Source organism: Notolepis coatsorum, assembly GCF_963971535.1.
Source record: "Notolepis coatsorum genome assembly, chromosome: 13".
Classification (NCBI taxonomy): domain Eukaryota; kingdom Metazoa; phylum Chordata; class Actinopteri; order Aulopiformes; family Paralepididae; genus Notolepis; species Notolepis coatsorum.
The window spans coordinates 61,754,132-61,775,266 of record NC_140177.1 but is presented as its reverse complement, the minus strand read 5'-3'; the positions used below and the strand labels follow the sequence as shown (position 1 = coordinate 61,775,266).

Below are 21,135 nucleotides of genomic sequence, written 5' to 3'. Positions count from 1 at the left end.
TGTACAGTGACACCCAGAGTTTCTAGTTACAGTAGTGACGCGTGAATCGAGATAGTCCTAACAGCGTTTATTATTAAGAGTCAGATAGTCCTAACAGTGTTTAGTCCTAACAGTGTTTATTAGTAAGAGTCAGATAGTCCTAACAGTGTTTATTATTAAGAGTCAGATAGTCCTAACAGTGTTTATTATTAAGAGTCCTAACAGTGTTTATTATTAATTAACGTCATAAACCAACTACCAGATTTATTTTGCACCAGGGAACTTGAAGGTTCCTGCCGCGCTCGCGGCAAAAGGGGGCGGGCTAGCGGCGTGGGGTCGTGGCCAATCAGAGAAAAGCTGAACACAAGTTGGTTGCCTTTAATATTCTTGCCTTTAATATTCACGCGTCCTGTTTAGGTCGGCGAGATCCAAGCTGACGAGCTGCCTCCATTACACACTGCTCGTCTGTGAAGTTATGGAACTTCATCATCACTGGTCTGGGATGCTGATTGGGGGTTTTGGTGCTAAGTCGTCATGCAACGACACATACATGCGATGGGCAGCACACACAGGAACACACATGCAATTTTTGGGTCGCCGATGAAATTTCGTCTCTGCACTTGACCCACGCATCCCCCCCCCCCCCCCCCCCCTAAGGGCAGCCGGGAGCAGACATGGGCTGCGGCGTGGGGACGAGCCCGGGGACCAATCCAAGTGCTCCTGTCTGTCCTCGTCAGGGACGCGACAGCGTTTGCGATCTGTTCTGCACGTTTTTCCATTGGGTTTACCTCTTTTTCTGGAGGGGAAACCCTTGTGAGCACGGGGAGAAGATGCAAACTCCACACAGACAGGCATGGGAGATAATCAATTTTTCAAAGAATTTCACCGGATCAGAACCTTCTGAACTCTCTGCACCTGCGACGCTGACCTCAGTTGTCGAGATCATTGATGTGTTCTAGCATGTCATGCACTTGTTTCTCAAGAGATACCATCTTCTACTCATCAGAAATCCATTTCCCCACTCCTCCCACTTGGACAGCGACTGCTTACAATTGTGAGGTCTAACAGTATGTCTGTGTTATACAGTGTATATTTTTGCCTTTTGTATTGTATTTATTATTATTATTATTGTATTTATTATTTGTCCCCCAGTTTAGACAAGGTCACTCACAGAAGGCAAATGAAAACCGTAAATTCCTCACTTCTAACAGTATTTATGAGTTTATATTTGTTCCTTTTCTTTATTATTATCATTTTTCTTTTGTATTGTATTTATTTATGTATACTTGACCCCACCCAAATTGATGAACGCAAGTATTTGAAATCATCTTCCTTTAATAAAAAATGTATTCGCAAAAAAATACATAACATCATCTTTGGGTCCAGTATGGATACACATGAATGATTGGCGGCTGAGTGATCCACTGTATGTTCCAATGTCTCAGCTAGTCTTTTCTCTGGCAGGAGTGGAAAGCGCAGGATTTCTCCAGATCTAATGGGGGTAATAGAGAATAGAAATTAGATTTCAAATTGTAGAATTGATGGAAATGTATTGTTTGTTTGTTTGTGTGTGTGTGTGTGTGTGTATGTGTGTGTGTGTGTGTGTGTGTGTGTGTGTGTGTGTGTGTGTGTGTGTGTGTGTGTGTGTGTGTGTGTGTGTGTGTGTGTGTGTGTGTGTGTGTGTGTGTGTGTGTGTGTGTGTGTGTGTGTGTGTGTGTGTGTGTGTGTGTGTCAGGGTTGTGTTGTTCAATTCCATTTCAAGCATAGAAAGTCCACTTCTTGAATTGAAAATGACTTGATTTTCCTCTATCCTGGTGTGTGTGTTTGTGTGTGTGTGAGTGTATATTTGTTTCCTTTATTTATTTAGATAGTATGTTAATGAGTTAATTTGGAATACAGTTATATTACTCTTCATTGAAGCCACAGTACACCACAGTACAAACCTGGAGTATAGTCAGTGCACTGCCTGAGCGGGACCATGGCAACACGCAAGTAGTCCTCTCCCAGGAAACTCTCATAGGTTCCCTCGGCTGGCACTTCCTGGAGGCACTTTGTTGAGTCTTTGAAGAGGAGATTCTTTCCTCCAATCGATGAGAACATTTTGAATGATGTGCCATCGGTACCAAACTTTGCCTGAACACAAGGCAAGCAAGTGTAATTAACTTTGTAGATTGTATTTGACATCTAATTTATGTTGTAGAAGGATAATACAAATAAATCCATTTGATTAGCAAATCTCTACCAGGCGGCAGTCACCCACTTCTTTTCTAATAGCCTATACGTTAGGCGGGGCTTAAGTGTTAACCAATAGAAGTGTTGACAACATAGACCAATGAAAACAGATCTCACTGCAGTATTCCTATTACACTATTGCACTAGTCTAGTACACTATTGAACTATTACACACTTACACTAGCAAACTAGTACACTATTACACACTTTTATACTACTACACTATTGCATACTATTACACGATTACACACTATTAATACTAATAAACTTTGTTTGAGAATTGCAGCCCAAAGTGCTTTACAGCAGTAAAATGGACATACAATTTGTATAAAATAGACAGAATAAAAGCAATGCAGAAAAGAAAAGGGTAAAAACAATGCAGACAATAACAATACAAACCAAACCAACAATTAAATTGAAACAAATAAATACTCACACATTTTAAAACCAGATAGTCTTTACCTGTTTGATGGATGTACAGTAGTGAGTGCAAAGCAGTGTTAGTGTCAAATGCTCCTTTTTCGTTATCAAATTTGAGTCACCTTCATTTATTTTTTTGTTTAGTCAGTTTTAGTCAACTACAGGTCTGAGCATTTTAGTAGTCAGTTTTAGTCTCGATTTTGTCTTTTTAGTTTTAGTCTAGATTTAGTCGCAGAAAACGGATGACATTTTTGTCTAGTTTTCATCAATGAAAAAAAAGCATTTTATTCTCTTGTAATGCAATTCTATTTATTCTTTAAGTATAGTTTATGCCAAACCCAAATTATACAATGGCATGCACATTTCTTGATTCTGATTCATGACTCATTGTGGAACAAAATATAAATCGCGGGAAGTCTGTTGTTAGATGCCATTCGTCAAAAGGTCATTCGTCATTTCACTGTTAATAAAATTTTCAAGCAATCAATCAATCAATCAATCAATCCAATAACACATGCTCACTTCACTGTTAAACGGCATGCTTTGAAGCAGCTCGGAGGTGCATGCCATCTAAGAATGAAGTGAGTGTGTGTTATTGGAATGATTGATTGATTGATTGAAAATTGTATTAATGTCCGCCTTGTTTCGAACTGGTTATGCTTTGACCACACGCTCACTTAAAACAGCGCACCTCCCAGCTGTTTCTATAGAAAGTAGGTTAAAAAAAAATTTGCCTCCTATAGGGAGGCAACTTCTTCCTTTTTTTTAACCTACTTTCTATAGAAGCATCTAAGAATGAAGTGAGCGTGTGTTATTGGAATGATTGATTGATTGAAAATGTTATTAATGTGCGCCTTGTTTCGAACTGGTTATGATTAGGCCCTCTTTCGAAGTCGGTTATGCTTAGAGTTTGAAATCAGGGCTGGTGGTCTATCGCCCTGCTCTAAAGATAAACTCTAAGCATAACCGACTTCGAAAGAGGGCCTAAGCATAACCAGTTCGAAACAAGGCGGACATTAATCAAATTTTCAATCAATCAATCAATTCAATAACACACGCTCACAGCGCACCTCCCAGCTGCTTCTATAGAAAGTAGGTTAAAATAAAAATGTGCCTCCTATAGGGAGGCAACTTCTTTCTTTTTTTTTAACCTACTTTAAGCATCTAAGAATGAAGTGAGCGTGTGTTATTGGAATGATTGATTGATTGAAAATTGTATTAATGTCCGCCTTGTTTCGAACTGGTTATGCTTTGGCCCTCTTTCGAAGTCGGTTATGCTTAGGATAGTGTAAATACACAGTACACACTGATTGCAATTCTCACTGGGACCTACACATTTCACACACACACACACACACACATACCACAATGAAAACTATCAGTGCAACTTAGTTTACATGAATCGAAAAAAGCTAGATCAATTTAGATATAAAACATTTTTCCTTTATAATGGTAAAATAACATGATTATTTTTTTTATCTCAAAGTATTTTTGGCAAATAAAAATATTTAAAACAATAAAATAATCGGCGGTTAGGTGGCGTAGCGGAGATTGCGTTCGTCACCAACCCCGGAGCTGTGAGCTGGATTCGCCTGTTCGAATCCAGCTCACAGCTCCGGGGTTGTCACCAGCTTGGCTGGCCGTTCACACTAATACAATTGGCTGTATTAGAGGGTGGGAGAAGCTGGCGGGGTGGGTCCGGGTCGTTGTAAACAGCGACTCCTACAGTTCGGTCGGGGCGCCTGCTAAGCGCGGATAGGACCTGAGTGGGATAGTGTGATCCTTCCACACGCTACGCCCTCTCAGGGAGGATCCGCGCTGCCAGGTGAAAAGAAGCGGTTGATTCATGTTGTTTTTTCGAGTTATTTGCACCGATCGATGTTCACTGTATCAAGATGGAGTCTCTCTAACGATAGCGAGTGGCCGGACCACATATGGATGAGCACTACCGGTTCAAAGGTTAATTTCCGGTTGGCGATCTGCCGATCGGCCACCAGATGGCGCTCTTGAACCGCTAGAGAGTTGAGAGGAGATCAGCAGTGTGTCTCAGGGCTCCGGAAAGGAAATATGATTTCGATGACAGATTTTTGAAATATTGACATCAAAGACGAGTTACGGCGTCTTCGGCAGAATGAGCATGGCTAGGAAAGACGAGTTCCGGCGTTTTCGGCGATTAAAGTGTTAACAGCATAAAACAACCTCCTTATAACCGACATGGGGGCAAATTGGAGGCGAGTGTTGTTTTCCATTTATACTACATTCCAGTCGATTCCCTTTTGTCCGTCGAGTTGTACCGTAGATCGCTAACGCCACTTTAAACTTAAAACTTAAAATGGCGGCCTCCATCAGAGCATTAGCAACGCTAACAACATTAGCGAAGCTGCCACTGCACTTCTATGTACATAAAGTGTGCTAATAGTAACAACATATCACAACCCCTAAGACTGGGAGCGTTCTAACTCTACTGAGCATGTACCCAACATTATATGAAAAATTAAAAGTCATTACGATGTTTTAGTGCGCTTCAAGCACTAAAGGTTAAGCCCTAGCCCTATTTTCTGAAGATCCGCCTAAAAATACATACGTAAGTAAATGGAAGATTGCTCCACTTCTACAAGGCCCATTTGCATGTTCTTGGTATCTAGGGACATCTATGGATCTCATGGAATGTATTCCCAGTGTCAGAAATATTGTGTCTGTTACTAGGCTTGAGTAAATTGTGATGAAACAAAGGAGAATATAAATTATGATCTTTCTTTGCATCTTTGACAATGAATAAAACCATGCTAAAAATGACCAGACATGAAAAACTGCCACTGAGCTCGTTCAGCACCTTCTTGAGATCATGTGTACAAAGAAAATCTAAATCTAAGCAAATTAATAAAGGGAATATGATTAAACAGAATGTTTTGGAGATACAGTACTGAATTCTGCCATCTCAACACATGTAATTGGAAATATTATTATAGAATATAGAATATCAGGCCTATAAATGACCTTATTATAGCCAACAAATCTCCTCTTTCAAATGGCAGAGTTCAATTTGGATTTAGTATCTCCAGGCGTGCACTGAAGAACCGTGAATGAAATCAGTTCCATTCTTATAATGGATATGGCTCCGCCATTTTGGATCGGAATGCAACATGGATTGTTGCTAAATGTTCACAGAAGGTAGACACACAAACTGCGCTCCAATCTATGCCAATAACGTTCATACAGAAGTCATTTGCTTTCAGGAAGCTGGAATCGCCTGGGAAAGGTAGTTTTTCGCAATTTCAACGCTCGTTGAGAGCTCTGGATGCCCTCTCCTCATATGACTACAATTGGCGACAAGCCGCTAATTCAAAATGGCGGATATTCGCTAAATTATTAACTCATTCCCCGCCAACAACGAGTTTACTCGTTATTGGGAGCCGACGCTTGAACGCCAACAACGAGTATACTGATTATTTGATAATTTTTCCTTTTTTTCCCGATATTTGTATTCATTATTCATCCAGGGACTTTGGTGTTACCATAGGGAATGAGTCTGAGATCGCCAAAGTGCAATACCGGCCGCATCCAGCTAGACGGCGGTATCAAGCACCCTTTGAGACCTTGTATCTTGGCCTGTGCAACGGTCAAATGTCACCGGGCTCACTTTTCTTTGTCGGGTGAATGGAAAGGTTATAACGATCGGATTGGGAAGCATCAAAGGCTCCCGATGCATGATGTGTGGTAGATTATGTTGGCGACACGATCAACACCAATACTGGGACTCACGATCAGATAATTGGAATATTCTTTTTGGGGTACATCCTAGTGAAGGTAAGGGCTATATGATATCAATCCTGCGTTGATCCAACCATGTCTTCACCCCGATCACAACATGTCTATAACGTTACTCCACAACGTATGCCGTTGGTGGTGATCAAAGCATAAAAAAAACGACACCCCCCCTTTCATGCATTCATGATGAAACATAATACCTATGATATAGATTTGATTTGGGAATAATAGCGTGTACAGGCAAGAAACGGCAACGTTTATAGTAGAATTTATGTATAAGGCTATTACTCAGCCCTTCGGGAACTACCCCAGACCACGCTATAACCATACTTATATTCACCATGGTATAACACGGGAACGTATGGATGAAGAAATGAATTCTTTTTCACATATTGAACGATAGATAGGTGATGTCAAATGGGCCATAGTATTGTATCCATAGCTATAATATAGAATATAGTTATAGCTCTACAAACAAGGTGACACACTCCTATCTTTTAAAGTGTGGCAGTGCTAGAACGGGGCCCGACTAATCCCCGGCGGTCAATGAGTTAAGACATTCCATAAACTAAAATCTCACTAATAACAATTTAACCTATTGGTAAACAAACGTATTGCTGAAAATATACACTATGACTGCTGTTGTGACATGGTTAGGGTCTTTACTCTTGGATACATTTGAAGAAAAGAAAAAAAAGACTTAAATGCTATGTACTTTTGGTAGAACTCTTCGGCTGCTGCAGGAGTGTTGAGAGAGTAGCGGATTCCGTTCATGGTTATTGAAAATATTGCTGGGTGGTATAAGCTGTAGTCAAGAGAGACCTGGGACGCGGTTTTTAGCCTCGCGTAGCTTGGCATTTAGTGGGCCATAATCCGTGCAGAACTTAGCTATTGCCGGAAACGGAAATGCTGAAATAATAACGTGAATTATTCTAAAAGTTATAATTATTTTGTCTCATCTTGTTTTAGTCAACATAAATTAAGAGATTTCGTCATGGTTTTTGTGTCACGACATTTTGTGTCGTCAGTTGTAGTCAACGTCATTGCATTAATTATTTAGTCATGTTAGATGGTCTACATTAACTCATTCACGGCCAGACCCGAGATTTCTCGGGTTAACTCGCCAGCGGTTGAGCGCCAGACCCGAGATGTCTCGGGTTTTGATCCTTTGATATTTTTCCTCTGATCCTCGTTCTAGCCGTCCCTGAGTCGTTTGTATATGTTTGAATTGCAATGCCGACTATCACCAGGTGGCAGTATCATCTGTGTCTGAACTGGAAAGGCTTGGTGTTGATACAAGTCTTCCTTTTTTTTTTTTGGTAGGGGCTCCGCCTCCTGCTTGAACAGAGATTCACACTGATCGCCTCCATTGCCTAAGTGTATTTTACCATCGAAACATGTATAGACATATACACTGGTGATGGCGATGCAATCACTTGGAATAATTCTTTTTGGAATACCTTCTGGCTAAGGTATATTCTAGGTCTATTTTACCTAATCTGAAACGTGTTTTTCTAACTATCACAGTTCTTTTTTTTATCCACTTTTTCTCCTCTTTTTCTATTTTTCTCCCATCCCAATTTAGCCGTGCCAATTCTCCCCTCCCCTGTCTTGTGCCCCCCACTGGCCGGTTGTAGGAAGGATAGAAGCCCATCGCATGTCCCCTCCGATACATGTGTAGGCAGCCAGTCACATCTTTTCACCTGCCAGCGCGGACTCTCATTTGGCGAGGAGTAACGTGTAGGAGGCTCACACTGCCCCCGCCATTTTCCTGTCTCTGCTGTGTAGGCGCCCCAACCGACCTGTAGGAGTCGCTGTTTACAACGTCCAGATTACCACCCATCGATTTCCCACCCGCTAACTCTGCCAATTGAGTTAGTATGACGGCCGGCCCAAGCCGGAGGCAACGCCGACAGCCAGATTCGATACCGGTGTCTCGTGCGTTGGTGATGAGCCACCCAGCCGCCTCTAACGATCACCGTCCTGTGTTAAAACATGCTCGGCAAACACGATCACAGTTTTGAGTTAAAACAACCCCCCCCCCCATCCCCTTGATGATTTTGTGAAGGTACATATATACATGTTATATTAGGGCTGGGCAATATGGCAAAAAATCATATCGTGATAACGATATGATAATGTTATCATATCATTCGATATCGATAATAATAAATAAATAAAAATTTTACATAAACAGATGTATGTTTATTCTGCAGCAATTCTTTGTCGTTGCCGCCATCTTTAGTGTTACATCCCCTCACACTCCAGTTCTCAGGCTGCAGCTGGTTTAAAAGCGAAAGTAAACCGGCTTCTCTGCTGGCTGTGGCTCCAGGGGAGTTGAACAGTTCTGGCTCTGCTAGTTTCTTTTCTATCTTTTGGCGCTTTTTTGGTGGACAAACCACCCGCACATGTGCACCGTGACTCGTGACTGGAGTCTAGCTCTGCTAGCACACATAGCCTACTGTGTACTGACGGTTTCAAACTGTATTTTAAATTAGAAAGCAAACAAAATAAATGGACAAGAGAAAAAGAAATCTCAATTTGGTCAGTATTGTCATTTGGACAAGCAAAGCCATTACTTTAAGTTGCAGGCAAGAAAGACAAGTCTGTCCACTGTCTCTGGTTTTAAAACTGCCCTGTTGCAGGTCAAAAAAAAAATTCTATATCGATTATTAAAATATATCGCGATATTTATCGTTATCGTTATATCGCCCAGCCCTATGTTATATACCTTTGATTTGGGAGTATTTGGGGGTTCAGGGAATCAACCAGAACGATTCAGGCTTATTGCACATAACGCGTTTTATCTCATGATCTATGAAAAAAGACTGGATTATCTTGGAAATGCGATGTTTAGCGTGTAATAAACTACAAACTACAGTGTGTAGAAACAAAAAAAATGTCCATGTTGCAGTACAAGTAATGTCTGTCAAATGAGCCACACCATTGTCTCCACAGCTATAATACAGAACACACACAGCTTTGCAAATATAGTGAAACACCGCGGAAACTACTATCAAGCTGGCCATCTAGCGGTAGAGATAACCGCTAAGCGTGGCGCTCAAAGTGTTAACGTGACGTCACGTCTCGTTGTCGTCAGGGGAAAAAGCTTAGTTGACAACCATATTTAGTCATCATTTTAGTTGACAAAATTTATACTGGTGCAAAGTGTCAGAATGCATTAAAAGGCTATGGTGAAGAGATACGTTTTTAGCTTTGGTGCGTAATTAGCAACAGCTGCATCCCCGATTCTCTTTTGGCTGTAGCTGGGAACCTTCAATAAACCATTAGTAAATTATTGTAGTGTTCTTGGGGGCACATATACAATTTAACTATGTAGCTTAGAAGAATTGACAATGTAGCTTGGCCCTATTCCATCTAGGGCTGATCCATGCCTTTATTTCAAGCCAACTTGATTACTGTAAAGCACTCTTTACTGGCCTCAGGGAAAAGAAACATGGGAGAGACTTCAGCTCATTCAAAACTGCAGCTAGAACCAAGAGGAGAGAGCACAGTGTAGTCCAGTGTTGACTACTCTGCACTGGCTTCCGGTAACATTTAGAATAGATTTTCTCCATATATACAAAGCCCTCAATGGAATAGGCCCAAGCTACATTGCCAATTCTTGTAAGCTACATAGTTCAATTGTCAACGATGTTCCCCCAAGAACACTGCAATAATCATACTGTGCTTCATACTGGATAACCAGCTCCTCCTAGGCCAAAATGACGAATGTAAAGGTAATGGGGCTACTGTAAAAAGCACTTCAACATACTCGAAAACAAACATCCTTGGGTGCCCTATGGAGTAGGTTTCAGCATTTACTTCAGGGCTTGATTGGACTGAAGTGTGGCCTCATTACTTTACACTCATACATTAGCTGCAGTTATCCAGTATGAAGAACATCATGGATTATGCTGAGAAAGGACTCCACCGACCAACAACATCAACAACGTCATTAGGAAATAGGGCTATGGGTTAGAAATTTAACTCTTTAATTCCCTTTAATAAAAAGTGAGCTTGAGATCAGTCGTGTCTAGTGCTGTACCAACCTGTTGCTCCTGGAGTATGCGCACCACCTGCTTGCGGGTTTCTGGGCGTGTCACGACAGCATGAGCAGGCACCTGGGCTAGGTTGCATCTGGCAAAATCAGTGATGGGAGCAGTGGCAGGGCTTGAACCTCGAGGGCAAACCAGCTCAAAGTCTTCACTGTTTAAACCCTGAGCCCATGGTTCTTGGTTGGCTGGTCAAGATAGGGGTGGGATGAAAGGGGCGAGAGAGATGAAGAGAAATGTTAACAGGGACATATGTATATTTATACAGGTTAAGTTTTCCTCTCTACATCGCCCCCATACCCCAATTGGATCCGTCATCAGCTCTATTTTCAATCTTTCAAAATGTTCTTACGTACCCCAGTTGCTATTGCATGTACTTATTTGTGTTTCATTACACGTATATGTACATGCTTACCAACTGTTTCGCCTGTTTTATAGCAACACTACTATCACTGACATCTAAGAAGGGAGATCCCCCCTTGAATGGCCCTTCTGTGGTGCTTTTTTCCCTATTGCTAGGTTTTTTGTGAGTTTTCGTGTGGGGTATGTCTGGGAGTGTTGCATTAATTTATTTATTATAAATTTTATTTTGGATTTCATGGTGTTTTTGTTTTGTTCTTGATTTATTGTGATGTTTCTTCTTCGTTATTGGCCGCCAGCGGTTAACCGTTTTTCTTTTTTTCCGACTTTAACACTTTCCGTGCCACTCACGAGATTTCTCGTGTTTTTGTATAGGTGGTTGAAAGCCACTCACGAGATTTCTCTGAATTTTTTTTTATTTTAATTTTTTTAAGCGATCTGAAAAATGATTGCATCACCCGAGCCTACCCGAGTATAGCCGAGCGGCGCCGGCGATCACTGTGGAAAAAAGCGCCCCCTGTCGTCTCCCAGATGACATAAGTGATTTTGGAATGGACTCAATGAAAATGAATGGGGAAAAAAATCCGGTACTCCACATTTTCCAGTTCACTGATCCAGCCGGGGTTACCACAGTTCATTCTGGAACCTCAGATCCCCGCTGATCATGGAGTTCTACAGTATCGCGTTGGATCCATACACGTATCGATTTTTTCGAATGGTGATCAGGAATTGGAATATACCAGTTGGATACCATCTGATGTCAGGTAAGGACTCTATGTTATCAGTGTTAGGATAATCAGAGTAAGTTTGATGAAGTTATAAGCTGTTTTGTGAAATGTCTTCTTTCGGTTTCACTGTAAAAGTCTGTGAGGAAATCAACGGAGCGATTATCCGTGCGCGGCCGTAATGTGCTTGCGTGCACGTATAATATTGATCATCTAGCGTTTATTTGAAAACGATTCATAAAAAGGCAGACGAATATCAACGTTGTGGAATATTCCACTAAAAGACGATTTTCATAGAATGCTCCAGAATGAGCTGTTTTTTATATCAAAACGGGGGCTTTTCTAACTGCTCTGAAACAGAAACGACGCGATAAAAAAACAATCTGCCTTGACAGCACTGACTGGAAAATAGTCTTTGATAATGCGATGGGCAGATTAGACACATAGCCATAATTTAAAACATAGATTAGGCGATATTAACGTTAACATTGGCGCCGATGGTGGCATTCAGCCAGTAAAAAGGAAAACCAGGCGTGGCGCTCAAAGTGTTAATATTCTATACACTCTCACGGACCTCTGTGTTATCATTGGAACTCATTCTGAGACCCGAGAGTGCAATGCCGGCCGAATCCCTACGAACGCCCTACCCAAAGCTGTAAAGGAATGTGAATCCCTACCCACATTCAAAACCGCTCTTAAGGAGCACCTACGGGAGGCTGCAATTCGAAACTGGCCACCGTAAATGCCCAAAACCCCCACCACCTCCTAATAGACAGTCTCCTCCCCACCGCATGTATATATTCCCTCCCAGCCGTATGTATATTTCTCTCCCACCCACCCACCCCCTCCTAATGTACAGTCCCCTCCCCATCATATGTATATACTCTGTCAGGATCTAGGGGTAACAGTACTGTATATTTGAATACCGTTTATGTCACAAATGTATCAGTACTAAATACCGATATGTCCCTATGCCATAAATGTCATGTATGTTGTGTATGTCATAAATGTCTATATGAATTGAAAATGGGGGACCCTGATGGAAACAAGACAAACGTCTTTCTCAGGTCTGCATCCCCTTAACAATTGTGTGTATTGAGCCGTACTGTATTGTACCCATTCTGCAATCTGTTAAATAAAGTTTTCATTCATTCCTGCTAGGTGGCATATCACCTACCCTTTGAAACCTTATTTCACACTGTGTGTTACATTTTATATGGTCCGGGCGGAGAATTTGGACCCAGGCAAGTGAAACGCTTCATCCGAACACCTTGGAACGTGTTCAGCACACTTGATGCATATTTTGTGCCCGATGGACATACTGGAAATTGCGATCAGACAATTGGAATATTCTTTTTGCAATACCTCCTATCAAAGGTAAGGACTATATGACATCACACCTACTTTGATCCAACAATGATTTCACATCGATCGCAACGATCAACGTATGTAGTATTCAGTATGTATGTAGTATGCCGTTGCGGACGATCAGAGCATCACAAAACGCCCCCCCCCCCCCCCCCCCCCCCCATGATGAAACATAATACCTATTACCTATATACCTTTGATTTGGAAATAATATCGTGTCCAGGCGAGAAACGCGAACGACTTTTGCAAAATGCACACAGCGCTCTATAACTCAGCTTCCGGAAATTAACCAGGATCACTCTGAAACTATAAAATATTCACCACGGGATAACACGCGAACGTATACATGAACAAAATGTACTCTTTTTTACATGTTGGACGAGAGATAGTGACTGTCAAATGAGCCATAGTATTGTCTCCATAGCTATAATATAGAATATAGATATAGCTCTGCAAACATTGTGACGCACAGTGAAAATGCCTATCTTTTAGCGTGGCTCATTGACTACAGGGATGAGGGTAATCGCTTGCGCTGAATGAGTTAAAGAACACGTGTCCGGCCCATGGGGACATTAGGGTGGGATCACGATATGATACAATATCGATTCTTTGGACAACAATATGATATTTGCCGATATCACAAAGTCTGCCACGATACGATACGATTCAGGTGCCTGCGATCGATATGAGACGATATTATATGCCCATTTAACACAATCAGTAACATTTAGATCAACTCAAAAAAGGCAACGGAAATATCATTTGACATTTTTATTTTTGAGCTCTTCCAGACATTTAAAGGGGACCTGCATTGCTATTCCTTGCACTATTTGGGCAACTTTACACAATTCCTGTGAGTCTATGGAAGACATCTGTATGCTTTTTTTTTTTTAAATCTCCCCATCCCAATTTAGTCGTTATGCCAATTCCCCCCCTCCCCTACCTGGTTGTTGTGCGCATGTTCCTCCTACTGGTCGGTACAAGGGAACCCTGAAGTCTACCACACGCTTCCTCCAACACATGTGGAGACAGCTAGTGGCTCTTTTTTCACCTGGCAGCGAGGACTCTCATTGGTGAATCGTAATGCGTGGGAGGTCACGCTGCCTTCACCATTTCCTGCCTTTCGCTGAGCAGGCGCCCAGACCTGACCTGTAGGCGTCGCTGTCCACAACGCCAGATTACCACCCACGACTTCCCTCTCCCTAACTCAGCCAAACGAGTTAGTATGACGACCGGCCCAAGCCGCAGGGCAATGCTGACTCCGGGAGTCGAGACCGCAGCCTCTTGCATTGGTGACAAGCGCAATCTCCGCTACGCCACCCGACCGCCCCTCTTGTTTTATATTTCTAATGAAGTACTCAAAAGCATAATTTTTCAGCCTCAGGATTTCAGGCTGTTATTGGATGGGCTCCGCCCATAAGCGCTTTCAGTGACAGTCACCCACACAGCGTGATACATACGAGAGAGAGAAAGAATGAGCAAGCGAGAGAGAGAGAGAGATGCGTCCCCGACACACACGCAGTCAAGTTTGTGTGTAAATGCCCCGACGAGGGAGAGAGAGAGAGAGGAGAGATGCGTCGCCGACACACACGCAGTCAAGTTTGTGTGTAAATGCTCCGACGAGGGAGAGAGATGGCGCACACACATTTACACACACTTCTGCATGGTCCCGCCAGTCCCTCTCTCTCTCTCTCTATCTCTATCTCTCTCGCTCGTTCTCTGCCTCTGTCAAAACCCGTTTGATGAAGTGTCTGGTTACACTATGAGCTAGGGGTGGACGGTATGGTCTAAAATGTATATCACGGTATAATTTGAAGCATAGACGGTAACGGTATATAACACGGTATCATCGTTTTTGATACAAAAAAAATTATTTTATTTTATATAATTTTTTTTTTTTTATAAAATATATAGATTATATAATTAGACTTGTACTTGTATTATCTGCGAGACATCGCCACCACGCAACAAGCTCCACTGTCTGTGTGTACTCTAGTAGCCTCCAGCTACGGCCAGGATTCTCCGGAGCTGCACCTGGACCTATACTCGAGTAGCCTCGAGCAGAGCTACGGCCAGGATTCTCCGGTGAAACATAATTCTCCGGTGAAACTTATGTGATTGCGTTTTACCGTTAGCATTGCGGCTAGCGTACATAGCGTGCACAGATCAATATAACTCGCTATTGATTGTTTGTACTAGTAACGTTAATGCTAGTAGAATAGACACAATGTGAGGTAATCATCATCATCCATTTTAAACCGGTTATTACCTAATGCTAACGTTAGTAGAATAGACACGAGTGTAACGTTAACGCTAGTAGAATAGACACGAGAGGTAACATTAACGCTAGTAGAATAGACACGAGAGGTAACGTTAACGTTAGTAGAATAGACACGAGAGGTAACGTTAACGCTAGTAGAATAGACACGAGAGGTAACATTAACGCTAGTAGAATAGACACGAGAGGTAACGTTAACGTTAGTAGAATAGACACGAGAGGTAACGTTAACGCTAGTAGAATAGACACGAGAGGTAACATTAGCAGAATAGACACACAAGAGTCTGGTTAACTCTTTCAGTGCCACTCACGAGATTTCTCTGGTTTTTTTTATAGGTGGTTGCATGCCACTCACGAGATTTCTCAGAATTATTATTATTATTATTTTTTTTTTGCGATCTGAAAAATTATTGCATCACCCGAGCCTACCCGAGTATAGCCGAGCTGTGCCGGTGATCACTGTGGAAAAAAGCGCCCCCTGTCGTCTCCCAGATGACATAAGTGATTTTGGAATGGACTCAATGAAAATGAATGGGGAAAAAAATCCGGTACTCCACATTTTCCAGTTCACTGATCCAGCCGGGGTTACCACAGTTCATTCTGGAGCCTCAGATCCCCGCGGATCATGGAGATCTACTGTGTCGCGTTGGATCCATACACGTATCGATTTTTTCGAATGGTGATCAGGAATTGGAATATACCAGTTGGATACCATCTGATGTCAGGTAAGGACTCTATGTTATCAGTGGTAGGATAATCGGAGTAAGTTTGATGAAGTTATAAGCTGTTTTGTGAAATGTCTTCTTTCGGTTTCACTGTAAAAGTCTGTGAGGAAATCAACGGAGCGATTATCAGTGCGCGGCCGTAATGTGCTTGCGTGCACGTATAATATTGATCATCTAGCGTTTATTTGAAAACGATTCATAAAAAGGCCGACGAATATCAACGTTGTGGAATATTCCACTAAAAGACGATTTTCATAGAATGCTCCAGAATGAGCTGTTTTTTATATCAAAACGGGGGCTTTTCTAACTGCTCTGAAACGGAAACGACGCGATAAAAAAACAATCTGTCTTCACAGCACTGACTGGAAAATAGTCTTTGATAATGCGATGGGCAGATTAGACACATAGCCATAATTTAAAACATAGATTAGGCGATATTAACGTTAACATTGGCGCCGATGGTGGCATTCAAGCGGTAAAACGGAAAACCAGGCGTGGCACTGAAAGAGTTAATGTTGTTATTGATTGATTGATTGAAAACTGTGTTTACTCTGGCTTGCTCTAAACCCTCACGGACATAGCTATGCTCACGGAGCTCTCATGCTGTACGCCAGCGGCCCCGCCTCCCCACACGGAGACAAGCGGAGTACTACCTGCAGTGGAAAAGGACCGAAGTACCAGGTACCTAAAGCGAGTAGAGTAGAGTAGGGTTGAGCCGAGTAGGTACTATGCAATGGAAAAGAGGCATTAGATGTATTTGACCCGTTGCGGAAAAAAACAGCAGGGACTTATTTCGGGTCGCAAAATAGGCACACTCTGTAGCCCTGCTCTGCTGTAATGTCTACACGGCGTTTCACATGCTACTGCTGTGCTGTTGGGCGGATACGACTCGCCACGGGATTTTTAAAATAAGAGTATCGCAATATGAACCGATCTTTTTACGTTGCATCGATCCTATTGGATCATTGATAATAGATCGATATATCGATCTGGATCAATGTATCGTCCCACCCCTTAACGTGTGTTGTCGGGCCTTACAAATAATGTTAAATGTAAGTAATAATATGATTGAATATAACTGCACTTTAACTGTTCCACAAGGGGGCGCTATAGGCATAAGGAGACGTAGCTGTAGCAGCTGAAGTCAGGTAGCAGGTATAAGAGGGAATGTTCCCTCCCCCCTCTGTCTCTCTCACTCTAGCTCTCAAGGAGAGCAGGTCTTGTGGTGGAAATGTGGAAAGTACTTAAGCATTACATCACGCGCAGGAGTGGTTTGTGAACAATAAACCATGCCTAGGGGTGGTCGTTAGGCCCGAGGCACAGCAGAGGGTCGTTAGACCCCCCTAGGCATGGTTTATTGTTCACAAATCACGACTGCGCGTGATGTAATGCTTAAGTACATTCAAATCAACTGCCACATTCATCCAACCTTATTGCTATACAATAAACACACATTAATCGAAGATTTATTGAAAAAACCATCCGCCAGAAAAAGTAGTTCCCACAACAACAAAAAAGAGAAATTGCCTCCATGTGGAAGCAGCTCGGAAGTGCATCCAACCAACTAACACATCCAACTGTGTGTTATTGGAATCCAACTGCCTTTCAACTAAGACATCCAACCAACTAACACATCCAACTGTCTTTCAACTAAGACATCCAACCAACTAACACATCCAACTGTCTTTCAACTAAGACATCCAACCAACTAACACATCCAACTGCCTTTCAACTAAGACATCCAACCAACTAACACATCCAACTTTTCTTTAGTTTTTAATTATGAAGTTAGTGGTTGTTATTGGAATGATTGATTGATTGATTGAAAATTTTATTACCAGATGCAGAATGGGTACAATACAGTACGGCTCAATACACACAATTGTTAAGGGGATGCATGTGTGTGTGTGTGTGTCTGTGTGGGGGTGTGTGGGGTGAGTGGAGAGCCAGCTTCGGACAGTGTGAGAGTGAGGGCTGCAGTCAGGGAGAAGGAAAAAGAAATTGAAAATAAAATTGCAAATTAATCAATCAATCAATCCGCGATTTTTCTTTTGTTACACAATGATTCATGCACTGGCGTAACTCTCTCTTAATGTGTGCCGGGGACAGATTTGGGGGCGTGGCGAGTGACGTCGATGGGGGGGGGGGGGGTTAGGGCCCGTAGCCGCATTTCTGCAGACCCCTCTCTGATTGGTTGAACTCTATTTCTGCAGACCCCTCTCTGATTGGTTGAGCGAAGCCCCTCTCTGATTGGTTGAGCGTGCGCATGCGCATGAGCCGCGACAAGCTCCTCCAGAAACTCCTCCAGAAACTCCGTTAAGCTCCAGAGAGAGAGGCTGAAAACCCACAGTTCTTGCCCGACGGATGGGAGCGAATCCTGGATCCGAGGTTTCTGATGACTACCCCCAAAACACGGAGGTTGCGAACGCAATTTATACGCATGGAAGTATTGATTACGCCATAACGAATCATTAAAAAAATATACCGTTAACTGGAATATGTTGTGTGTGTGCCTTTCTGAATATGATTTGGGAGGGTTATAATAGAAGAAAGACAGTGTAAACAATATAACGTTATGTGAATAAACCGCGAAATAATAACTAATTCCTTGGTCAATAGAAGTCTCTGTGATACTTTCTGAATATGATTTGGGAGGGTTATAATAGAAGAAAGACAGTGTAAACAATATAACGTTATGTGAATAAACCGCGAAATAATAACTAATTCCTTGGTCAATAGAAGTCTCTGTGATACTTTCTGAATATGATTTGGGAGGGTTATAATAGAAGAAAGACAGTGTAAACAATATAACGTTATGTGAATAAACCGCGAAATAATAACTAATTCCTTGGTCAATAGAAGTCTCTGTGATACTTTCTGAATATGATTTGGGAGGGTTATAATAGAAGAAAGACAGTGTAAACAATATGTTTGACGTATTTTAACACACACCTAGGCTGACGACCCGAGCTATTATTATGCAAAGACAAGTACTTTAGCGAGTGGGTACTTGGCCCTTGCAGGGCAAGAATGCGACCCCCATCTACTGCTCTTTGCATAATAATAGAACAGGTAGTCAGACTCAGCTCTTTGGACGGTAAAACGTGGGGGGGACACCTTCCGCCGTCCCCGGCGTCAAATACGCCCCTGGATTCATGACCCATAGATTACACAATCCAACATTGTGTAAGAGACTAAGACATTCGCCGTGACAGAATCGCTTGATATTTAGTCGTTATGACGCTATCAACATATCCATTTGTTAAAGATTATTGTCCGCCATCTTGTGATCCGGCGGAGTGATGTGATGTGATTCGGTTGTGGGCGGGTCCTGGGACCAGCAGCGTGGAGAGTTCCCTATACATACGTGTAAATGGACTGTTTCAGCCAATCAGAATCGAGAAATTTGCATGCCGTTGTATAAATATGAAATAAACCACGCCAGTTAAGGCTAAAGAGGACCTTGTTGTCATGACCAGTTATTTTGCTCCCCAGGTGACTCTGTCAACAGTATTCGATTTCTCTCTAGCACCACCATGAGGCCAAACTTTAACATAAACATTTTGTGCATCTCCTCATCCATTAGTCATACAATTATGAAACTGATATCCAGAGACGTGTCTCCCTGTGTACAACAACACTTATTTCCCTACTCCGACTAGCCTGTTCACCTGATTCTCACCAAACTTGCTTTGTGGAATCACGGGACTAACATCTTTAAATGTGTCATTTAAATAATTGATAGGCCAAACCATATGACTGCCTGATCCAATAAAATGTCGGAAAACGCATGGTAAACATGAAATTATGCTTACTTTTTACTTGTGAACGCACTGTCCGATTTGCACCAGACTACAAATATGTTTTCATAAAACTAAAAACATTAACTACTAATCATAGAGGGGAAGCATTATAAACAGCTTGTTTAGGCTTGTTAATCTGACGACTTCAAACCCTGCCCAAATAGCAAGGAGTAGATATGCAAATTTATTTACCTCTTTCAAACCCTCCCTATATCTATACTAACGAATTTCTTCAAGAAACTGCAAAGGTTAATATCTGCATTCATATGGAAAATGGATGGGGACCTCTATGAAAATAACATACTGTACTCCGGTCCTCTGAACAGTTATGCAGCCAGCACCTTCTACCTCCCAACTACTAATTTCTTCAAATATTTACAGGTCAGACACTTCATAAGTACAGGTCAGGGAGGAAGCTCCACTCTCCTCAAGCCCCTCCTCATTGACGATATTCTAAAAGGTGTCACACACCCCAGAGGCATTCTATTTTTAACAGAATAATAGAATTTTGGCCTTTAATGAAACAAAACCCCTAAACACTAGAACCAAATGGGAACAGGACTTGGACTGTACTTTTGAAGACGACGAATGGGAATCATTATGTGACTCGGCACTATCCTTTTCATATAACACTCAACATAAATGTATGCAATTTAACATTATCCATAGAACCTATTTTACGCCAGAAAGACTTCACAGGATGAATGACTCGATCTCAGATCTTTGCCCTAGGTGCTCAACTGAAACAGGTAGCCTTCTCCACATGTTCTGGGACTGTAACAAACTAAAACCATACTGGGGCTCAATATGTGAGACTCTCAAAGAGATCACTGGGTTTGAGATCCCTTGTACACCTAAATTAGCTTTATTAGGCGACATGTCTGACATCTCTCCTGATAAGAGAAACAAGGTGCGGTTCATCAAATTGGCCATGGTTGCTGGTAATAAGTGTATTGCCTTGCTGTGGAAAAGTGTAGATTCCCCCTTATCTATGTGGCTTAGTGAAATGTCTTCGTACATGGCATCAGAGAAAATTATGTTCAATCTCAAAAGAAAATCACATCTCTTTGATAAATGCTGGTCTGGATTTAGGCAATACATAGGAAATATTTCATAGCAGGTTGTAAGTTGACTATGAGATTTGTTTGATATAGATATATGAGCACCTACATAGACAGGTATAGCTGAATTTGTAAGTATAGAATTGATTTCACCAATTCTACTTCCTTATTACAATTTAAATGTTTTACTTATTTTTTAAACAAACAATTTTCCTACGGTCCTTGTCTGAGGGTGGGGGGGTCTAGTCTTGAGGGCTTTTACTTAAAAAATTATTTCTGTGGGGGTATTTGATTTATGTACCTACGGCTACGTTTCTTACTAGAGGGGAAGGGGTTGTTTTGGGGGTTTTGGGTGAGGGGG

General features: G+C 41.9%; 1 protein-coding gene across 1 annotated transcript in view; it reads right to left on the bottom strand.

The window, feature by feature from the left end:
• Positions 1–1,395: 1,395 nt before the first annotated feature.
• The window catches only part of tfa (transferrin-a), a gene marked incomplete at its 5' end in the record, with an annotated part of 48,125 nt that continues 28,385 nt past the window's right edge, over positions 1,396–21,135 (bottom strand). Inside the window, 3 exons of the mRNA XM_084327678.1 lie at positions 1,396–1,471; positions 1,923–2,112; positions 10,452–10,642. Coding sequence (XP_084183804.1) covers positions 1,425–1,471; positions 1,923–2,112; positions 10,452–10,642 — 428 coding nt within the window. The 3' untranslated portion in view covers positions 1,396–1,424. The remainder of the gene's footprint in view (positions 1,472–1,922; positions 2,113–10,451; positions 10,643–21,135) is intronic.